The 22375-nt window shown below is 31.0% G+C and overlaps 2 protein-coding genes across 3 annotated transcripts; one reads left to right on the top strand and one right to left on the bottom strand.

The window, feature by feature from the left end:
- Positions 1 to 29: 29 nt before the first annotated feature.
- LOC116778995 (uncharacterized) lies at positions 30 to 11253 on the bottom strand. 2 transcript variants are annotated; one of them, XM_032673118.2, is made up of 5 exons: positions 10789 to 11253; positions 2808 to 2929; positions 2374 to 2512; positions 1974 to 2133; positions 30 to 1699 (listed from the first exon to the last, which is right to left on the bottom strand). In XM_032673118.2, the coding sequence occupies exons 1-5, from the start codon at positions 10962 to 10964 to the stop codon at positions 869 to 871; spliced, it is 1428 nt and encodes a 475-aa protein (XP_032529009.2). In that variant the 5' UTR covers positions 10965 to 11253; the 3' UTR covers positions 30 to 868. The 2 variants fall into 2 exon arrangements, with proteins under 2 accessions (XP_032529009.2, XP_061385668.1); XM_061529684.1 differs by lacking the exon at positions 10789 to 11253 and adding an exon at positions 5698 to 5824.
- A 3009-nt stretch (positions 11254 to 14262) lies between these two features.
- On the top strand, positions 14263 to 22369 carry LOC116778933 (cilia- and flagella-associated protein 57). The gene is given in 23 exon segments (XM_032673032.2): positions 14263 to 14677; positions 14876 to 15025; positions 15127 to 15406; positions 15536 to 15652; positions 15824 to 15981; positions 16377 to 16489; positions 16898 to 17003; positions 17130 to 17271; positions 17340 to 17544; positions 17630 to 17847; positions 17912 to 18060; positions 18142 to 18556; positions 18655 to 18795; positions 18863 to 19003; positions 19080 to 19223; positions 19289 to 19307; positions 19310 to 19519; positions 19591 to 19784; positions 19884 to 19980; positions 20516 to 20685; positions 20768 to 20947; positions 21025 to 21219; positions 21482 to 22369. Coding segments are annotated over 23 exon segments (3720 nt in total). The 5' UTR covers positions 14263 to 14612; the 3' UTR covers positions 21593 to 22369.
- The last annotated feature ends 6 nt before the right edge of the window (positions 22370 to 22375 follow it).

Below are 22375 nucleotides of genomic sequence, written 5' to 3'. Positions count from 1 at the left end.
TTTTTTTAACCAATAATATAGTCAATAAAGATAATTAGTTCTTCCAACTTTATTTAATAAATAGGAAACTTGTACATTGCACATAATTTGTATTATCTAAAAAAAATTAACAGCCGCTGTTACTTAATTAAACATGCAAAATATAAATTTTGTTACCTTTAACGCAATACATTTAATAACAACATTGAAATGTAGTAAAAAATTAATATGACTTCATTATAGAAATATAAATATAATTATGTATTTATGACTACACAAATAATTTTTTTTTTATATTTATTATGAATGAAATGTATGTTTAACAATATATTTTTAAGTGAAATATGTATTAGGAATACGCTGTATTTTAATTTACTTCGACCACAGACTACATTGTAGAGCTTTAGTTTCTTGACATTTAAATAATAACAGATTAAAAAAGATTTCTTATACATTCTTCTTTGTTCTTGTTATGGCTTATACATTTTAAGAGTAAATGTTAAATTAACTAATTATAATATATTAACATATAATTAATTAACAAGGCACTATAATTTGATAGAAACATTTATATTTGAAGGATATTTTATCAAAAAGCAAGAAATAACAAGCATAACATCTAGTAAATATGATTTTGCGTTATTATTTATACTTAATTCTTAACTTTTAACTACGCCCACATAAAAATATAAATCTTAGGCATATACGAAAAAATATTTTGGACGTCTTACGATATTTCTGTTTCTTTAATTATTATAGGAAAGCTGAGATCTGAACACTAATAAATTACGTTTTTAATTAATTAATTTTTTTGATAATTAAATAATATAATTTAAGATTTCGAATTTATATATATAAAAAATAATATTAATTTCACCATTATGCCACGTTACAATTTACCGTTTACCGTTGAGCTAGATTCACCGCAGTTACTTCGCCTCGGTTTTGGTATGGGGTTCGGCGAACTGTTATCGGCTCTATCAAACTTTTGTCTAATTTCGGACACGGAAAGCCGAGTATTATCACAAATAAAATCATCTTCTATCAGAGCGGAATTAAGTTTGCTTATCTCCCTTTCCAACTCGCGAGTGGCCTTGTCGATTTCCAGAAACTCCTTTTCGGTGCTTGAATAGGAGTTGTCTAAACTCTTCTTTCTTGATTCTTCATATACTTTGCACACAACTTTTTGAGGCTCCTCGTTACTATTAATGTCGAAAGTTTTATTTCCATTAAAATTTATATCGTAAGAGACGTAGTTCTCATCTGAAAGGTTGTTTGTTAAACTCTTACACCTCTTGTTTATCAGTGGTTGGAAATCTTCCAGGTTCCCTCGTCGTAACCTTACATCGTCCTCGTTAACACTTGAATTACGTCTGTATTTCGATATATCAACTTTAGGGAATGAAATCTGACTGACAACTTCTTCCTCCGTATTATTTTTTAAAGGTTCACTTTCTCTATTATTTTCATGGTTTTCAGTTATCTCATTGTCTTCTTTGGTGTCTTTGATTTCCGAAGCAATAGTTTGTGTCGTTTCCACTTCTGTTGTTGTAAGTTCTTTGGTTTCTGGAGTCGCTTCTTTAGTCTTGTCATCGTCATCTTCTATGATTTTTAATTCGACTTTCAAATTCACATCATTTATTTCATCATCGATCGTTGTATTCATTTTACTTTTATCCTCCGGTTCAGATGTGCTCAATTCCATATTATCGCTAGTGACCTGCAATTAATGACATTTACCGTAAATTTTTCGTATAATTTAAATCAGACAAAACTCAAAACGACTTGATCAATTACAATGTTTTGTTGTCATTCAAATTTAATAAGTGGCAGAATATGAATTCACATAAATAAAAATGTTTATTACATTAATAAGCCCGACCATAAGTAACTATTACATCTGAAACCATAGAAATTGTTTTCTGAATTTCTTTTTCACTTGTAATGAAAGTATATACTCGACTGCTGGGATAAGAGTATATGCTGATACATACTGATTCATCAGCAGCGGATGTCGAAGGCGGTGCTGGGGCTCGTTTCTTCTTTCGTCGTGAAGCGCGCACCGGTGGGACGGGAGCTTCATCGAATGGGTTTGTGCTAACGACACTCAACCTCGACCCAGTAATATCGCTGCGGGCCATGCGGGGGGTGGCACTGAAACGTTCATTATACACATAATGTGACTAGACCTCGATAATTGTTCTTTGTCACTTTATACTATTGTTCTTTATATTCTCATAATACATGTTCGATACGCTCTTTGTTCGGACATCGTTTAATATGTGAATGCATATTGAATTCATTTTCTCGGAACAGACATGTGTTGGATAATGGATAGGTTTAGTTTTTGTGTTGAAGACTTAATTTAATGATTACGATGACATCGTTAACTACCTTATTGAGCTGACTTCTTGCTGGGAGCTGCGTAGACGTTCCTGGAAGCGTGATCTTGGTAGTGGTGTGACGGAGCCCCCGTACACGTACCGGTCTGTCTGTTCAGGGGAACCCACCGTGCTGCGCGACATTGATGCATCTGAATCATAGATAAATTAATATAAAGTAATTACATATAAATTGAAGCTATTGTAGCTATTGCAAAAGAATTTACGAATAATAATTATGGCACAGCAAAGACATTTCATTTAATCTATATGTGTTTGATTAAAAACTTCAACTGAATTGTTATGTAATGGCCATTGTATTTTTTATGTTCTGATAATAGCGATTTGCCTTAATTATTATAAATTCTGTTGTTTTACACTAATTTCTATTTTTTTTTGTTTAGGCAAAAAAGTATTGTGTATGTCAATCGTTTTATATTGTCTTACATTGCATAGCTCGTCTGAAAACCACAGGACTATTCTCTCCATTCCTTTGATTAGTGTTCTTGTAATTTTGTGAAGTTTGCTCTGAATTTTTCTTTCCTTTTCTCATAAACGAACGCAATGACCTGAAAATAAAATTACCCTATTAGTACTAATTATTTGTTTCAACAATTTTGAATCTTGCAATTAGTGCAAGAAAATATATTATGAATTAAAAGATTAATTGCTCATATGTACATATGTAATTAAAAAAGTAGTTTTCTACTATGCATAAAAGAAGTACGTCGAAATTTTTTGTCGACTTAAACTTATTGGTGAGATTGACTAAACTGTAGCTCTTATTGTGTATGAGTGTAGGTGAAACAGACAAAAGTATTCTTAGTTAGAGCTGATTCCACTTAAGCGTTCACAATTGCCCGACACGGATAAAATGTTGAATGGCCCCATCTTCCGCCTACCCTTAATTTGCTGTGCGACATTTTTTCAAGTCAAAGAATCACTAACTTTGGTTTGTAATCAACAAATCGGGGACATAATACAAATTACTGAGTCTATTTTAATGAGGTTAAATCATTTATCTTAACATAATAAATTCGCTTGTGATTCAGAATTACAACATGATTGAATCTGCTTGCAACTTGTAAGGAATGAATGGTGCCTATTTATAAATTTTATCAACAGGAATTGAAATGTATTATATTTTGATTAATGTACACTTAGCTCAAATAGACTGATTGATTGTGTAATTTATATTAAAGGAAATATAACTAATAATATATAAACGGCTCAAATTAAAAATGGAAATGATCATTCATCATGTAGGTATTGATTAAGGATTTATGCCGGATATTTTACAAAATTTTAGAAGTTTTTTTACAATTTAAAAAACATAAGAAACATGGAGGCTTGTTGTTGTTGTCAAGGTACGGCAATGTTTTTACGGGACAGCTTTTGTCTCTACAAAGATCAGGTAGGTTTTGCAGGATTGTTGTTAATTTTGGGCGTCTGTTGCCAAATGTCACCAACTTGCACCTTGTGGTTTTAGATTCCGTGAAAAGATGTGCAAAAAAAGCAAATTGGTGCTCATTATTTGGTTAAACCAAACTAGTTAGACTTGACCATAGGAGTAAAATTGTCAGCCTCTCGCTATTTTATAGAATACACTTCGGAGAAGAATAACTTCAGTTGTGTCATATAATTCTTCCATCCCCTTTTTACCTGAGAACAATCAGATCCACCGAGAGACTTCTTTAATGGGAGATCTTCCTTACACGGAAGAATAGTCACGGATTGTTAAGTCTACTTTGTCAACAACTACAGCCAAGTCAAGTTTGTTTATAATGTAACGTAATGTAAAATTTCGATTGCAACAGTTTAACTCCGCCTTTGTTCCCTCCTGTTGAAAATTTTGAGATTTTAGAGAACATGATGTATAGACTTACTGAGATAATGAATGTTACATCTAAGCCAAGTTTTATCTCGTATTAATTTAGAAAAGAAATATTTTTTACATAACCACGTAATTAAATGAAATAAAATGAATGTACAAGGTTTTATCGTACCTAAAATAAAATTCTGCATTCTATTTGACGTCTATGGATGTAGATAAAGCGGTCCGGTATCGTTTTTTGTATATTAAATGACTTGATCTAAAAACGTAATATGGAAAAGTTGTTAAATTTACTGTCATGTATATTTTTTAGCGCATTTCATACAACATGTAGTATAATTTAATGTACGTACATTTTTAATGACTTTTTCTGTTCTTGTAATTGCTGGCAACCGGATTAATTTTCGCATATCAGAATTTTCATACATCGAATGTTTATTTCTTTGAAATTATCTAAATATATTTATTTATAAACGACTATTGTATTTTTGTTGAGTCGTTATTAAATATAGAATATAGATAGATTGTAGATAATGTCGTGCTTACATAAGTGCAGTAGCAAAACAATCTCATATTTTCTATTTCAAATATTTTTAAAATTATAAATTTTCTATATATTTATAACAGGAAAATTACCGAACGTAAAATCAACTCATCCCGACACGTCAGAAGGTTAATGCTGTAATTTTGTAAACAGTATTCGCTCGTTGTATCTTGTATGACATTAAATCCTCTAGGTCGAGTAGATAAAACGAGATTTGACCCGTTCTTGAACCATCTTTATTACAGAACGCAACTGAGTTGAGATTAGCTGTTCATTTTATTTGCTAACCATCTCTAGCTAAATTCATTATCCATATATTAATGAACATTTGCGGAGAATAAGTTAAAAACGTTGGTATCATTTTAAATATACCTATATATACTTTGATATGCATAAACTTGTGTTAGCATAAGTGTTGACCTTCGAAAAATAGGTAGTGATAATGAACGTCTAATATAATATCATGGGCACCTTAGCGACCTAGTTTGTTTTCATTAGTCTTTTTTCATAACATTCCACACGAGATGACTCACATCATACATCTTATCATTGATAACGACGTTATCCTTTTTAAAAATTATAAAATTTACGTAAAACTTAGGTACTTTTAAGAATTAATAAAACAAATATTATAATAATATAATATACATCGCAACGATTTCCATAAAATTACCTTGTCTATCGTTAAACACGGTGTTAGACTGTAAGTGTATGTATGATGCAATGTTCTGGAGAGGAACAAAAATAACACCTACCGAGATTTAATATATTCATTACAACATTCAACTAAAATACCATTTTAAAAGGGAAAAAATATGTTTTCCACTCAGTAAATCAATAGGATTTGCTTCGTAAGTTATTTTGTAGCTGTAGTTATTTCAAAATGTCAGTAGAAATAGCTTTAACAATTTCTTCAATAATAATTTGAGCTGTTCAATTAAAAATATATTTGTATTTACCTGTTTCAGTTACACGAGTCGATGAATTGCGGAAGATATCCATGAAATCGTATAAAAACTTTCTAATTTGTTTAATGAAGATCGTTTAAGAAATCGTTTTTTGTTACAGCATGACTTTGACGTTTTCGACACTATGAAATGTTTTTGGAAAGTAGTGAGAGATCGCAATATCATGCGATAGCTATTAATGAGAGTTACAGCAGTGACAAATTATGTGGAGTTAAGTAGAGATGAGATTATAGAATACAAAATTCAGGTTAACATAGATAAAACGAGAAGTCGGAGCAATAATCTCAAAACAAAAAGTAAAGGACAACACTAAGAAGATTAAGAATATAGAATATATTAAAAGATAGGGATGTAAAATATAGAAATAATTAGACAATAGACAATATAGAATGTGAAATTCATCGACGTGATCTTTAGGCTATCGCACCAATAAATGGTAAAACAACTGAAAAGCGATTATCCGAAGGCCGCGCGTTCAAATTCTGTTTAGCCGATAAATTTCTACTCTATATTCTTTAATTAAAACTGTAATTTAAGTATTTGCTCAACATTTATTTTATTGTCAATATTATATTTACAAAAAAATTATATATGAGTAAATTTATGTTTTTTTTAACCTAGTTTTTACTAGCTAGATATCCTAAATATTGGCGATTTAAAATATTATTTAAACGTTATACTAAAAATATTTAAACATCTTTTGAAAGTTCTTTTAAATATCATTAAGGAGATAACGGTGGACAAACAGATAGACATACGATAAAAATTAAAAAAATCACAAGAATAAAATTATCAGAAACAATTTTATTTATAAGTATATAGAGTAAAATATACTTCGTCATACTTACTCATAGTAATTTGTGTGAGAATGTGATCATTTAACGATTTACGTGATTTTGCATCAATATAGTTCTTATTGGACACGTAATTATCTCTTCTATGAGATATCCTTATGATTTAAATTTTAAACATTTTTTATTAACTTGATTTTAATTATTAAATTACCTTATTATTGGTACGATATTTCATATTATGTAGACATGCGGAAGATGACAAGCAGAGTTAAATTCCACTACATGCGGTAACATATTGGGTTTCTGTAGTTAATATCAATTAATTTAAAACAATAAATGGTAAACGTATACCACTGCCGCGTTATTATTGAGGCACGTGTGGACTTGGTTATAATATATGTATATATAAATTTGTAGCATTACGATAAGTAATTCTAGGATATGCTTAAAGTACATTAAACTCAATGTTAACTGAACAATCAGAAGTATCTAATCTAAATGAAACTAATATTTTCGTATTACTCATTATTTTTTTAATTTTAAAACTGCATACTCTCGACGTTTCGGTTACTTTGTAGCAAATGAGTCTCTGATTTCTTAGACTTTATACATAGTTTTCCAATGGCTTAAGCGATATAATAAATGTCCTCTCGTCACTAGTGTAAGAAATATTAAGTCAAAATTATTAAATTCATTCCAAATTTTTCGGGAGAAACAAATCGGAGGCAAGTAACAACATTTGAAATAGCTTAAAGAGAATTATTATTACAAATTCGTATATAAGTATAGTATAAACAATAAGTATTATTTTTTACTAGTGTGAATTTTTTTTTTAATTTTTATTTGCATAGCTTAATAAGTTATTTATTTATAATATCAATTGCAAGCGGTTTATTTTTAATCCACTGCCGACAGCTTCAATTATTCTAAACATCAATCGACTATTTTGACTTAGTTTATTAAACTGTTTTATTTTATTCTTTTCCGAATTATGGATTAGCAATACAGAAAATATAAAAATTATAGACTGAAAACTGCGAACAAGTGGCCAGTACTTCTTGCTTTTTGACAGTTTCCCTCTCTTTTTTCGACAGACCAAAAATAACTTATAGCAGTTGTTTTGTTATGTCTAATTGTATGATTTGTAGCGATCTGTTTGAGAAGTAATTAAAACAGGTTTGTATAACATTATATATTAATACAGAAAACTAATTAAAGCTTTATTTCCTATATTGAATTTCTGGAGACTGGAGAGCTGCCAAGTCACGACCAGTATTCATATTTTCGACAATAGCAGTTAAATGTTTGTTTAATAAAATTAAAACATCAAATCATTGGTACATGATATAAAATCTAAATATGACTTTTATAAAACTTATGTAAATGAGAGGTAAGCAGCATATTTTATCATTAAGTAACAGCTTCCTTATTTCTTATTTCACTTACTGGCGGCACTCAAAATATTCTTTTCAGACTACTTCACAATCGGTTTCGGCCTAACTTTAATATGTATTTATTTTATATTACTCTTAAAATATTTTCAGGAATTTTGTGAGGGTAAGCAAATGTGTACAAGTCCACGTATCACATGGATAAAGCAACTATAGACTCAAAATTAGAAATAACACGCTTTTCTTTATATGAATGGAATAAACAATTTCCTATTAATTTGTACTTAACATTTATTAGAACACAAGTATAAGGTAGTAGAAATATATATTCGGAGGCAGATAAATAATGAAACGACGAAGTGTTTCTTTGTTACTAAATACATAATTGAAAATCGAAAAGTAGGTCGACGTTCGACATGAAACACGAAAGTGTTTTAATTCAAACCAGGTTAATATAACAAAAAAAATATAAGCATTATAAGACAGTTAGTGTAAGTTATTTGAGCGGTATATTTAGTAAAGGTTTTCGTCTTAAGCCTTTGGTTATTTTTTTTTATCCATACAGCAATGTACGTAAAAACTAATTAGTAGTGAAAATTAACTTTAACCAGAAGAAAATTTATTTTAGATTTATATGGAAATAGAATTATGAATATCCTTTGAAAGTCTTTAAGTTCAAATATTTAAATTATAAATATTTATTATCTATTAGTTTTTTTTTTTTCAGATAAAAAATTATTCCTAGAATAAGTATTTAAATTTAGTATGCCCCAGCATAAAGCAAATGTTATATTGAACTTTGTTTGAATACGAAGTGACACAAAATGACATCAATCCTATTAATAAACGCTCGACATATCTGCATCGTCTATTAAAGAATTAAAATATTCTTTTATATATCTTACACTGAATTCTAACAAAAACGGCACAGTGAAATTAGACTAAGTATTTATATTTCTGTTTGTGCTAGTGTTTATTTTTGTCATTTTTAATTTAGAAAAACTACATGACGTATGATTGTAATTTGACAGTTCAAAAGTGATTGAGAATAAATTATATTTTATTCGATTTGACATAATGGTTTAAACAAATACGAATTAATAATTACTTTAACCTTCTAGTTGTATTTATTCTTAGCTTTGATTTGTTAATAAAACCGAATAAGTGTTTTATATTTGATTGAAAAATCTATTTTTTCGAATAACGTCTGCAAATTTAGTGACGGTTAAATTGTATGATGTGTTAAATTTTTCACAGTATTATAACACTACTTATAGTTTTAAATAGTTCATTAAGATAGTAATCACTACGGTCGTATAATGATTTAACTACTCTACCAGATAAAAAACCTCATTTCGTCCGTCAGCGGATTCTAATTAATAACGGTGCAATCTTTTTTAATGCAAAAAATAGTACAGTTTATATATAGTGGTACCTGATTCAAATGGCCAATAAGTTTATTCATCTTTAAACCTATATTAGCAGCTTATGTTATAATTTGTTTTGAATTTCTGAATTATTTTATTCCTTCTCGCCTGGAATAATACAAAAAAAGGTTCGCTAAAGAAAAAGCATTGTGTTCTAGAATCTAGATGGGGTTCAATTTGAATATATTTTGAAATTGGATTAAATAATGATTAAAAACATTATTTTTTACTGCCATAAATTTATATGATTTTTCTCGTCTGGGTTACTTCATACATTCTGTAGTAATTTTGAGTAATAGCAGTGATCGTCACCTTCTATCCTAAATACAATTCGTGACGTAAATGCTTTCATAGGTCTGGAGTGACTCACATTAATGCACCATACAGTTCTGCTTTCAGTAAACCAATTAGAGCCTAGTTCGTTATACGTTCGTATGTATAGTGTGAATACTTAAGATAATGCTATGTATGTTTGACAAATAACGCCCATCATAGGTTATAGATTAAACACTAAGGAATATTTTATTGTGGTGACGTCACAATAAACAATAGTAGCTTTTGTAAGACTCGCTGATAATATTAAGTGGGAAGGCGAATATTCCTCGGTTTGAAGAATAAAAATGTAAAATAAGTGTTCCGTCTTTGCATATAATACCATAAATTACAACCAATATTTTTTCTTTTATTGTATCTACTTGAAAAATATAGTAAAAGATGTTTTTCAAATTCCTTTCACGACATAAAAGAGTTTCGTTCAAAAAACCGCATAAAAATTAGGTCAAACCTTATAATCTCATGCTAAAATCAAAACTTAGACGAAGTAAAAAAAAACGTCTAATCTTAAATTTCTCATGCGATTTCTTCACGTGGTTGGTACAATAAAACACGTTGTTTCGCGATTAGATTCACATTAAAAATCCATTAAAAAACGTTTGTGGGTTGAAGACAGTTTTGTTAAATAATACCTAATATAAATGAGAAACACATTAAAATTTTTGTTTTGCCTTAATTTTATAATTAATTTAAACTAAACAACCGTGTTTGAAGCGCTTTATCACATATTGCAAAAAGCAAGATGCAATTATTTTGCATTTATAATCAAAGGTCTGTGACAAAGGTTACGGCTGTAAATTAAATATCACGTCATACATTTTTATAAATAATACTGCAGTTATATCGCTTATAAGTTATGTTAGCTATGTAAAATGTCTAACAATAGTAAGTCGATGAACGACAAAATTCATTCCTGTGGTTGGAAAAACCGCACTTAGCATCCGGGACTAATACTTAATTTATAAAATATAACTGTATTTATATATTTATACCAAACGAGTATGTAAATGTCAGTTAATAGTACAGTTAAATGTTATCAGTTCAACTAAATGTCATTCTGGTGTGATGACTGATGTGTATGACAGTGACGTGGTAGTTTCGTACATTTCAACTTAGCAGTTAGCGTTAGATACGAACCATGAGTTCCTAAACTCTTTAAGTCCAGAGAACGTGATACTGTTGGATCTGCTCAGTTTCCGTCCAATTGTCCAGAATCTGATCTTGCCGTGATTGTCCTCTTCCCGGAACGGGTTCAGGTGTTCAGGGTAGTCGTGAATGGATATCGTCTTACGAGGCCCCGCCATCGCCGTCATTATAACACAATATACACTTCAATTATAACAATTTTACATAATACTCCGGAACACTGTACTAATCGTCGACCACTCCGTTTTTTATCTGTTATCACAATGGTAAGTTATCACAAACAGATATCGTCTTATCAACGGGAGATAATTGTTGAGTTTGTTTTCGCTGTATGAGGCCAAGGCGCCAGATTTGAACCGTCGTGGCGCGCGGCGTCGAGGCTGAACACCGACTACTCACTGTGTGATGTCGGCGTGCGGCCGCGGCTATACCATACTATACCAGTCACCAGTCACGGTGCTATCTCACACAACAAACATGCAACCGATGCAACTCGCGGAAAAAGAACCGTAGAATTACAATGCGCTTGCATCTTGTAGCGCATTAAGACACTTTTTAAGAATTCAACGCAACATCCGAGAAGGCAATTCAGTTTCACATCAGTAACTTTAATTACCGACTCTCATTAGTGATGACGAATCAAACTGCGCACAAGCAATTCGTTCAGCAACAAGAAAGGCGATATTTAATATTATGTATATTTAATACAGCGTTTTTAACTGTGTAGGTACACACAAACTCATGAAACGTTTCCTAACTCAACCAATTGAAGGTCAAGCAAACAAAATATGACGCCAAATAATTTATTATCAGTCTGATGTCAACTTTACAGATTACGTAATTGTTGACTACTTAATATTTGCATTATGGCCACCAGTAAACAGTCATGAATATCAAATCAGTATTAAGTAGTTCTGACTCTTTCTTATACTGACTTAAATGTATCTTGATTCTTGATGTCCATCCTGTTTAAATAATTCATTTAGTTTAAAGTGACGCAATTTTAGTTAATATTCTTGGAATTAAGGTATATCAAATAAATTAATGACGTAGACAAAATCATAATGGACTTTGATATTATAGTTTGCTGAGTATAATTCTATTGTTACATTCTCTATTCTTAATACGAAGCTGTTTATTTATTAGCATGTTCAAGAATCAAGATAAATAACTTAGGCCACTAGTGTCGGCTAAAATCAATACTTTAGAGTTGTTTTTTTTTTCGGTCAGCTAGCTATTTGTAGACACCATTAAACGTCAGCTATTTTATTGATCCAAAATCCATTAGAAGACGGTCACGCCATATTTATAACTGAGACATTGGTTTGTATGTCTTATTGTGTGTTAATGCCTTAATATGTTGTCATGTAGCAAAGCATATACATATATTATGTACATGATGCAAAAGTGAGCTGAGCGGATTAAAATAAAAATATCTTAGTCATCGTTTTCTTTTGTTCATTCATTTCGTGTGAATTTAAATATAACTCAGTGTAAATATACTTACTTGATATTTAAAATTAGTAAAATTTTTTTTTGGTTTCCTTTTAACTGATGGATTTTTATTATAAATCATATAAAATTTTTTCTTCTTATCATCTAAGCTTTGCAACCCAATAGGTCTCTATGACGCTCGAGTAAATCCCCATTTAGCATCGTAGGCTCCCCTACTATAATAAAAAACTCTGTCTTTTTATTATGTAACTATATTACTTCTTAAATCTCATTGTCGTCACACTACATACAAAGCTTTTCCCGTTTCTTTTTGTAAAACGTACGTAAATATTACAATTATTGACTTGTTTTATTTATTTATTATTAATGTGGCAATAAAAAAACTTCGTATGTAGTGTACCTAATGATGACCCAAAGAATATGCATACAGTACTAAGATAACATTGAAATTATATTGACACGAGAATATACAGATAGATTTAAATTACTTTATAGCAACCATCAAATCAATTTCGACCCGGACAGGAGATCACTAGTTCAAAATGTCATAATACATATTACATATTAACTTCATTCATCTTACATCTATCATTCGATTCAGAACTTAAATTTTTCTCCTTAAAAAATATAATACACTGCAAAAATATGCGGTAGATTAATATTAATTGACATATGAACTCTAATTTTATAAGTTACTTTAAATTGATTGTTGAAAAGAATTAGTAAGAAAGCAGTGTAACATAGCCGTGGTGCCTTAATCTACAGGTAAACTATAGTAAAACTGGTAATTATTATTTACTAAGATATTTGAAGATTTAAAACGAAGACTGTAATGTAGGATATTTTTTTTATCTTAAATGTCTATGTTTGAGTAAGTATATGCCGTATTATGATGAATTCAAACATGAATCTAATTGTAAGATTATTTATTAACATAGATAATAAATATTAGGAACAAAACAAAATTTAAATGCATGTTCATAATCATAACAAACAAAAGAGGTCATTAACCTCATTGTCGATCATAACAAAGCGACAATTTATCGTGATCGTCCCGACAGGACAGCTAGAATCTATTGCATTGCGACTTAGATCAATTGAGATGTATCCCGTTTTCATCGACACGCTAATTAATGCTAATAGGTATATTCGTTGTCCACGTAGATATTTAAACTATTCGCCAAAATAATTCCTAACATTACCTAAGTACAATTTAATAGCTATATACCATAACAAGTTTTTACATCAACATAATGCTCCATTAATTTTATTGTAAAATTGTCTTATAATATTTATAAACAATATCAGAACGTAGAGAAAATTTGTAAATTATTGGACGCTTGTGAATAAATATTATTTGTAACAGATTAATAGAGTAACGGATCACTCTAAATACACTGACATACATACGAAAACACGATAATTGTGTTCGTAAATACTAATTGCATGTTGAATCCTCGAAACCGAATATCTGCAATTATTACTGCCTTCTTAATTATACGAAATCCTATTTTATTCCTGTTCATTTTCAATAGATAACTTTAAACATATTTTTTTTATATATAACATACTGGCAGATAATTGTTTCTTACGAAAAACCCTTTGAGATGCATCAAATAGTAGGAGGAAACGGCAGGTTACATCGAAATTGCAAAGAGGATGTTCCACTGTAGATGACATTGAGGACCAATCAGGTGTATAAAAGCCGTACTCAAGCCAGTGTGATGCGCATTTTATTTCTTTTATTATTTTTATGTTAGCACTGACACACCAATTACCAGGAAGGTCGATTGTGGAAAATTATTATAACTTTGTTAAAAATAAATCTCAGTCTGTTATTGTTTTTCGTTGTATTTTGTTTTAAGCATAACTCATAAGGTACTCTTTTTATTTTGTTTTTCTTTTTAACTTTATAATAAAAAAGTAATAATTATTAAATTAATTTTGTTATGTAACAGACACTTTTTCTCTTACCGAACTGGCCTTATTTTGAGATTGTCAGGACGATTGTACCTACATTATAAATATTTTTCTATGTGTGTCGTTTTGATTTCCAGCCCGCCTTGAATCCCATGTATAAATCTAATAAATATGAGAAGTTAATGGAAGTCAAGCGCAACTTTTTAAACCGATAAGCAAAAGCTGTAAATATTCTAATCCCTGGCCTGGTAGAAATGAATATAGCTCGGAAATGATTTAAACTAAACATAATTGGAACACTAACCTGTTTGCCCCGTTACCACGACAACGGTTAAACATCACTCTATACATCTTACAATTTAAAAGGGATCTTGTATAAAATATTACCGTATATAATATTTATGTAGATTTTGAATTCACTGTATTGTGAGATCTAAAATATGGCAACTAACACCCCACCACATATATCAGCACACATATTCTACGGCTTGAGAACAGATATTCAGTAAGTTTTCTATCAATATTGTAAATAAATATTTAAAATTACTTTTGCATCGTTTGTTTATTTAGTACTTGTTCAACAACAAAAATAGTAATTGAAAAACAAATTTTGATTATAAATTAGTCATCCAGACTTTAGAATTTGTTCAGACTCCAGTCTCTGGTTTAGTAGATATTTTTTTATTGTTTTACTTATTTTCAGATATAATGCCCATTACATGACTGATTCCGAAATTATTTATCCCGCCGGTGGAGTTATTGTGATCCATAACCATATACAAAAGAAACAGAAGTTTATAAGACTTCAGGACAAACACAAACCAATCAAATCGTTGGTGTTGGCTCCTAACAGGTAGAAACTAATTCTTACTTTTACCTAATTTAGCAAACATGTACATACATTTTTCTTTTTCTGAGTCGCAATCAATTTCAAAATAATCCTTTTATTTCCAGACGTTGGTTAGCGTTAAACGAGATTGCCGAAGAGGGTCAAAAACCAATTATAACCATTTACGATCTAACTACATATAAAAGGCGTAAAATTCTCACTGTACCTTTCGAGAATTCAACCGCTCGTGAATTTGCCTGTGTACAATTTACGTATGATTCAAAATATTTGGTAGCGATAACTGGCGAGCCAGATTGGTATTTATATTATTATAATTGGGATAAAGGCAAGGTCGAAAGTCACGCTAAGGCACAAAATCCGAGCGGACAAGGCACTGTTGAAAGCGTAAGTATATTTTGTAGGTTTTGTTGGTTTTGATTTACATTATTACGTATAGCAAATTAGTATAATGATATAGGTAATGCCCTTTACCAAAATAATTTAAATTTAATGGTTTTGTTACATAAACTGAAGGTCCAATGTAATCCGTCGGATGCAACCCTTGTGGTTATAACAGGGCCCTACACATTTCGTATCATGAATGTCTCTGAGACTGTTTGGAGACAGTGGGGTTGGTGCAAGGCTGAAAATGTAAGTCATCAGCAAAATTTCTTCTTATATACTGTAACTCACAAGACACAAGAGAATTCACTTCTTTGAAGTACATTCATGAATAGATTACATGGTATTTTTTATTAAAATGAATATATACATTACACTACAACCAAACCTATTACAACTAAGTAGATTAATATAATTTAGATCAACATAACCAGCTGTATGTGGTTGACATCCGATCGCATTATGTTCGGGACTGATGCTGGGGTCATCATGGTAGTGGAGAATGGTGAACTGAGACAGAACTGCATATTCCGTGCCACTGAAGTAACTGAGATGTCATTGAAGAAAGTTGACATCGAGTAAGATATTGCCTTATACATTAGCAACTAGCAACACTTTTGTCTTCAAACAGTTACAGTACTTAAGTATTCTGCTATTTATATAGTTAAATTATGATAAATACTTGATTAATATCCCTCTAATATAACAAACATCTTTATATCTTAATGTAATTAAACGATTTCAATCGTTAATGTAAATGATATCTATATCCTCAGTATCACGAACATTGGCGTTAAAAGTTCAACTTAATTTTTCTCATTAATAATGTTATCAGGATGAGAACTAAAAATGTTTCGATTTTGTCATATTTTTAGTTAATATTTTTATATCTTAACACCACTCGATAAACATTGTAATATGAATAGGAAAATGTCGACCATAATATATTTTATTTATTCTGGATCATGTGCAGGGCGACAGAAAGCGAAAAAACCAGTACAGCCAGCGCTGAAGCCACCCCAACTGAATCAGGACTCGTGGACTCTGACAGCTGTCCAGTGATGTGCTTCATTAATTTCAGCAAAGGTAAAGCTCACTAGTATACTAGCTGTGCCCAATAGATTCCCTACATGTTATTATTACTTAAGATATTATTCAATTAATGTTACGGTAATCCTTTTTGGATAGAAAAGTTTTATGGCTATTTCTACATAATTGATAAAATAATTAAAATTTATTGAAAAAAATGCTTATTTTTGTTTCGACTTGAAATTTGAATACATCAATCGAAATTAAGAATGATTCAGACCACAATGTGGAAAATATTCTCCTGAGTTTTAGTTTTCTTACCACTCTCATGGATCATGTTTTGTTTTATGGTGCCCTTATGTCATAGTTTAGCCAGAAGTATATACAGTGTATTATAATGAAATATATATAATGATGTGGTTATACTGTTGTTATATACCTTAACGATGTTTCGTTTCTTTATAGGATTCGCTTATGCTTGTGGCCAAGGATATGTTCATATGTTCGAGAAAGAGTCACCGCACCATTGGCGGAAAAGAAATTTGTTTAGAATATCAAAGAAATCTTATAAGTAAGAATAACAATGCATATTGTTGAATTAAGTGTAGACTATAGTGTACTGTGAGATGTATAAACGGATGCTTTCATTATTTAATATTTGGTATATTAATACCAATTCCAATGTGTTTATTGTCAGACATACCCGAGAGCATCCATTGTGGTCGCCACTTGACGCTATTCAACATATAACAATTGATCCGAATCAAGAAACTCTTCTCATCACAACTCTGAGAAAGCAGCTCTATTACGTCAAATTGTTCGGACAACATATGCTTCAAGTAATTTAGAAACATGTTTGTGCATTGAATATCAATGTTATTTTTGAAATATTTTTTTTTTAATATAGAATCCAGAAATATCTTTTACGGAACTCGGTCCGGCTATGCATTACGGAAGAATAAATTCTCTCTCTATGTGCGCGTGGAAACCAATTTTCATGACATCCGGTGAACTGGACAAGAGTATACGAATTTGGAACTACATGACTGATGACGTTGAATTGATTAAACTATATCAAGAGGAGATACATTGTCTGTCTTTACATCCTTCTGGTATTATATTTATATTGGATATGCTATCTGTATTGGAATTTTTTGGGCGACATATTTTTTTTATAAATCCTAAATATTTTTGCAGGGCTGTTCGCCATAGTGGGGTTTTCAGACAAGTTACGATTTATGGTAGTACTAATTGATGACTTTGAAGTCATGCGAGAATTTCCTATACGTAACTGCCCTCGTGCGAAATTTAGCACCAACGGACACCTTTTCGCAGCTGTCAATGGTCAAGTTGTGCAAGTTTTTTCTTCGGTTTCATTTCAAAATGTTTATAATTTGAAGGGCCATAACGGAAAAGTAAGTAGATTTTTTTTTATTTATTACTTATATCAACGAGTTCTTAATAATAATGTAATATCAGATAACGTGTCTGGCGTGGTCAGCCAATGATTTAACACTAGTGTCCTGTGGCACTGAAGGCGCTGTGTACGAGTGGAACATGGCGTCAGGCCAACGAGTCGGCGAAGTTATATTAAAAACGAACCAATTTAAAGCCTGTGCCGTGAATAAGTATGAAAATATTTGAAATGATCTCATTTTTATGTCAATTTTTATTATGTTTCTGTTACATTAAATCACGTGTTATTTCAGTAACGGTAAAACAACTTACGGCGTTGGAAGTGACGGCGAAATAAAAGAAATCGGCTCAAATACTATTCGTAGAAATCTTGGTTTGATCGGATGCGGTCTCGACACTATAGTCCTATCCCGTTCCGATTTAATGCTTTTCATTACCGGCGGCGAGGGTGGTGTCACTGCTGTACAGTTACCATTACTAGACAAGGCCATTTACAACGAATTTCATATGCACAATAAAAATGTAACCGCCATTGCCCTGTCATACGATGACCAAACATTAGTTTCTGTGGCTGAAGACTCGTCTATTTGCTTATGGAGATTAACTAATGCTGACGGAAGAGCGATAGCTTTAGATAAAGACTTCGCATATTCCAAAGAGATTCTGATCAGTAAAAAAGATCTTCAAGAGAAAATTAATAGTATTAATGTTAGTATTGCATTCATATAAACAAATATATATAAGATGAAATTCTGAATGTATTTTTAAAGATTATTTTTTCTAAAAGAAGTTTATTCTGTTTCTAGTTACTCAGTACTAGGATGAGTGAATTGGAAACTGAACATACATACCAGCTACGCCAGGCTGAAGCAGCTCAGGCTGAGAAATTAAAAGAGGTTCATGAGGGATATTGTGCCGCTATAGAGGAACTAAAAGAGAAGAACGAGGTAAATTGTTTTTTTAATTTTTCATAGAAGCTTTGATTTCCATAGTGATTATAACTTTCAATTACAGCAAATGGAAAATGAACATACCCACGAAATTGGCATGATACAACAAGATATCGCAAAGCTGCGTTCGGGTCATGAAAGAACCTTACAAGCTTATGAAGCAGACTTTAATATTCGACTAATAAGCGAATATGACAGATACCAGGTGAAAATAGCAAAGAATTCAAAATAAATTCTAACCAGTAAAAACATTAATTCTAAATGACACAAAAATGTTTTAGAGTCTAGAAGACAAAACAGCTCGCATGAGGAAAGATTATGAACAACGATTAGATGATTTGGCGGAGAGCAAGCGGCAGGCTTTAAGAGAATTGAATAAAGCTTTTGAAGCGAGATTAGAAGAAAAAGATCTCATGCTTCAGGAGGTTGGGATTAATGTTATTGATGTTTCGTTAGAAACTGAGCAAGCTTTAAAAATACTTTATTTCAGTTACAAGAACAAGCTGATATGGAGAAAAGGAACATGAAACTATTAAGGCGTCTATTGAAGAAGATGCTGATCGCGAGATAATAGAGATAAGAACGGCCTACGAAGTTCAACTGAAAGAAGAAAAAGACGCAAATGTCAGGCTGAAAGGTGAAACCGGTCTGATGAAGAAAAAACTTATATCCGCTAATAAAGAGATCGATGAATTCAAACATCAAGTTTCACAACTTAAAGGTTTATTTTTTGTTGGTATTTTATATGTTTTTTTGGAAGCTGTGTACATACTTAAAATGATTTACTTCCAGCCGAACACAAACAGTTTCAAAAAGTAATATCGACTTTGGAACGAGACGTCGCTGATCTTAAGAAAGAAATATCGGAGAGAGACGGCACAATACAAGATAAGGAAAAACGGATATATGAATTGAAACGCAAGAAGCAGGAACTAGAAAAATACAAATTCGTTTTGAATTTTAAGATAATTGAATTGAAAAATCAGGTACGAAAACTCTCTATGTAATAAGATTATAACACGAGCACTGTAACAAACTGGAATAAATAAGTTAGTCTTAATCCTTAAATTACTTCTAAACGTTAGATTGAACCCAAAGAAAAAGAAATTCGGGAGTTAAAAGTTCAGATTGATGACATGGAAAACGAAGAGCTAAAATTATTGAATACTAAACATGATCTTGGTAAAATCCATAAAAAGACAATGTCGAAACCGTAGAATTAGTTACGTAATGTTTAATTAAAAAAAGTTACAGCTGTATTGATTTCCGTTTACATCCAATCACAGATAGAGCCATTAGAGCGCGAGATCAAAGAAAGAAAAGTGCGTATTCTTGAACTGGAAGTGTCGTTGGAAACTCTTCTAAAGCAAAAAGATTTCGCGGTAATTTATATGAAATCAGTTGTAATTTTTTTTCGGTCACAGTATATACCTTAATATTTAAAACACTGCGGTTGAGTGACGGCACTTTAAATATAGTTTAGACCTTTAGTTCTTTTGCGCAGTAAATTTTTGTAGAAATATCTATTCAATTTTAAAGATTCTGCACGTTTTTTATTTGTGACGATATTTATTTTATAGCTTTATTGATGTATTTCTAATATGTATAATTATAAAACGTATGTATACTTAGCAATAAAATTTTATGTATCATAAGTACAGTAGAGACGTAGCTAAAAAAAAAGATAACATACTCATGGATATAAGTTTTCTTTTAGAACTTAAGATCAATCAGTTGAATGAAAAGTTAGCATCGGCCAAGAAAGATTTCTTCAGTGAGGCGAATCGTAATTTGACTCTTAAGAACACTTTAAAGAAAATAAAAATTGATCTTCACAATATGACGGCCAATTTCCAAGATCCGACTCAGCTTAAACTGAGCGTTAAGGTATTTCAACAAACGTTATACGTTAAATCACTATTTCTTTCCGAACGCATAATTAACTAAAAATATTTGCTGTTTCTTAAAGGCGCTATTTCAAAAATATGTAGAGGACATTGACTTTGTACGGAGTCGCATGGCTGAGGATGAGGCGATAAGAGAATTCAATAGACAAAGAGATCACCTTGAAAAGCAGGTCGCAGGTCTTAAAATGCAGCTATCGAAATCACTGGATGGGTCCAAGAGTGACATTGGAAAGATTATGGATGTAAGACATTATCATAACGTTAAACAAGACTCGGTATCACATTATGAACCTACCTAAATAATTCTATTCTAATCTAGGAGAATTGCACTCTGTTAGGGGAAATTAATAATCTTCGAAGCGAGTTGAAAGCTACCCGTACAAGGTGTTTTCAAATGGAGTCTATATTGGGTCTGTCAGCGCGTTACATCCCGCCCGCAACTGCGCGCGCTAAACTCAAACACGTCACAGAGGAGCGGGAAAAGCTTGATGAGAAATTTAAACAGAAAATCGAAGTAATTCAACAAATTAATAAAAAATATATTAAGGTTTTTTAGATCAAAAATTTATGAAAGAATAAATATTATCAATTCATTAAATTAATGGACATAGTTTATTTCAACCTAGGCGTGTTGTTAAAAAAACTAGAATGTAATATTAAGTATCTACGTTTAAGTGATCAGGTCTGTGGAATTTTAGATTAATCATGTTTTACCAACTATAATTTGGTTACTTTAGTTCAGTTTTCTCATTAATTGTTGTATATAATATTAACAGGAGAGAGAGGAAATCATTGTCGCTTTAAAGGAAGAAAATGATCGTCTCCTTGGAAAAGTAAGATGTCCTGATGAAACAGAACCTTCTGAAAATGACACTGAAGAACAATAAATGTACTTCAAGCAGCTCGCGTTATTAGCAATACGATTACGTAATAAAAGAAAGAATAGCCTACTTACTCTCTTTTTTTATCATTTGCTTCCTCAGTTAATGAGATGTTTTTCTTGAAATGTAAGTTAGATCCTCAATTTTATATACCAATAATTTGCCAAGTTTATTACCTATGTCACAGTTTGTTGCGTAACTAATCTATAAAGTAACTACTTTGACACACATTTATTAATTTGCTTCAAATAAACGAGAATACATAGAACTGAATACCTTCTTGTACATACACAATCTACAAACGGAGCGAAACTACACATTTATTCCAATATTTAATATTGAATAACATCTGGCGCTTTTAATTTCTTTCCAATCACTAATGATATAGATTATTATGACAATTTTTTTATTTATAATTCTCTTAAATGTCCCAGGGTTCATGTCACTACATACATGGCATACATCATAACTATGAACAGCAATCATCTCGGTTACCAGTTCACTTAAATGCTTGAATAACTGATGAACAAATTAGAATTGCTTTACTAAAGTTCAAATTAAAATGTGTCCAATTCTAGGTAGATCGGGAAGTCTTCATATATTAAAGTTTCATTGAATTTTGAAACTGGCCTTTAAATACACTTTTTTTTGATACCAATATCTGTTGAGTTTTCTTGTTGTTGATTGAAGCAAGTAATTTAAAGGAATGAACACATGCTATATAAATTATAACTATTGTGTGACTTCATAAGATGTTGTTGGGTCAGGAAACTGATAAAATAAAATTAC

This window comes from Danaus plexippus, chromosome 6, assembly GCF_018135715.1.
Source record: "Danaus plexippus chromosome 6, MEX_DaPlex, whole genome shotgun sequence".
NCBI classification, from domain to species: Eukaryota; Metazoa; Arthropoda; class Insecta; order Lepidoptera; family Nymphalidae; genus Danaus; species Danaus plexippus.
Note: the sequence above shows the minus strand (reverse complement) of the source record. Positions and strands in the feature narration are given on the sequence as shown.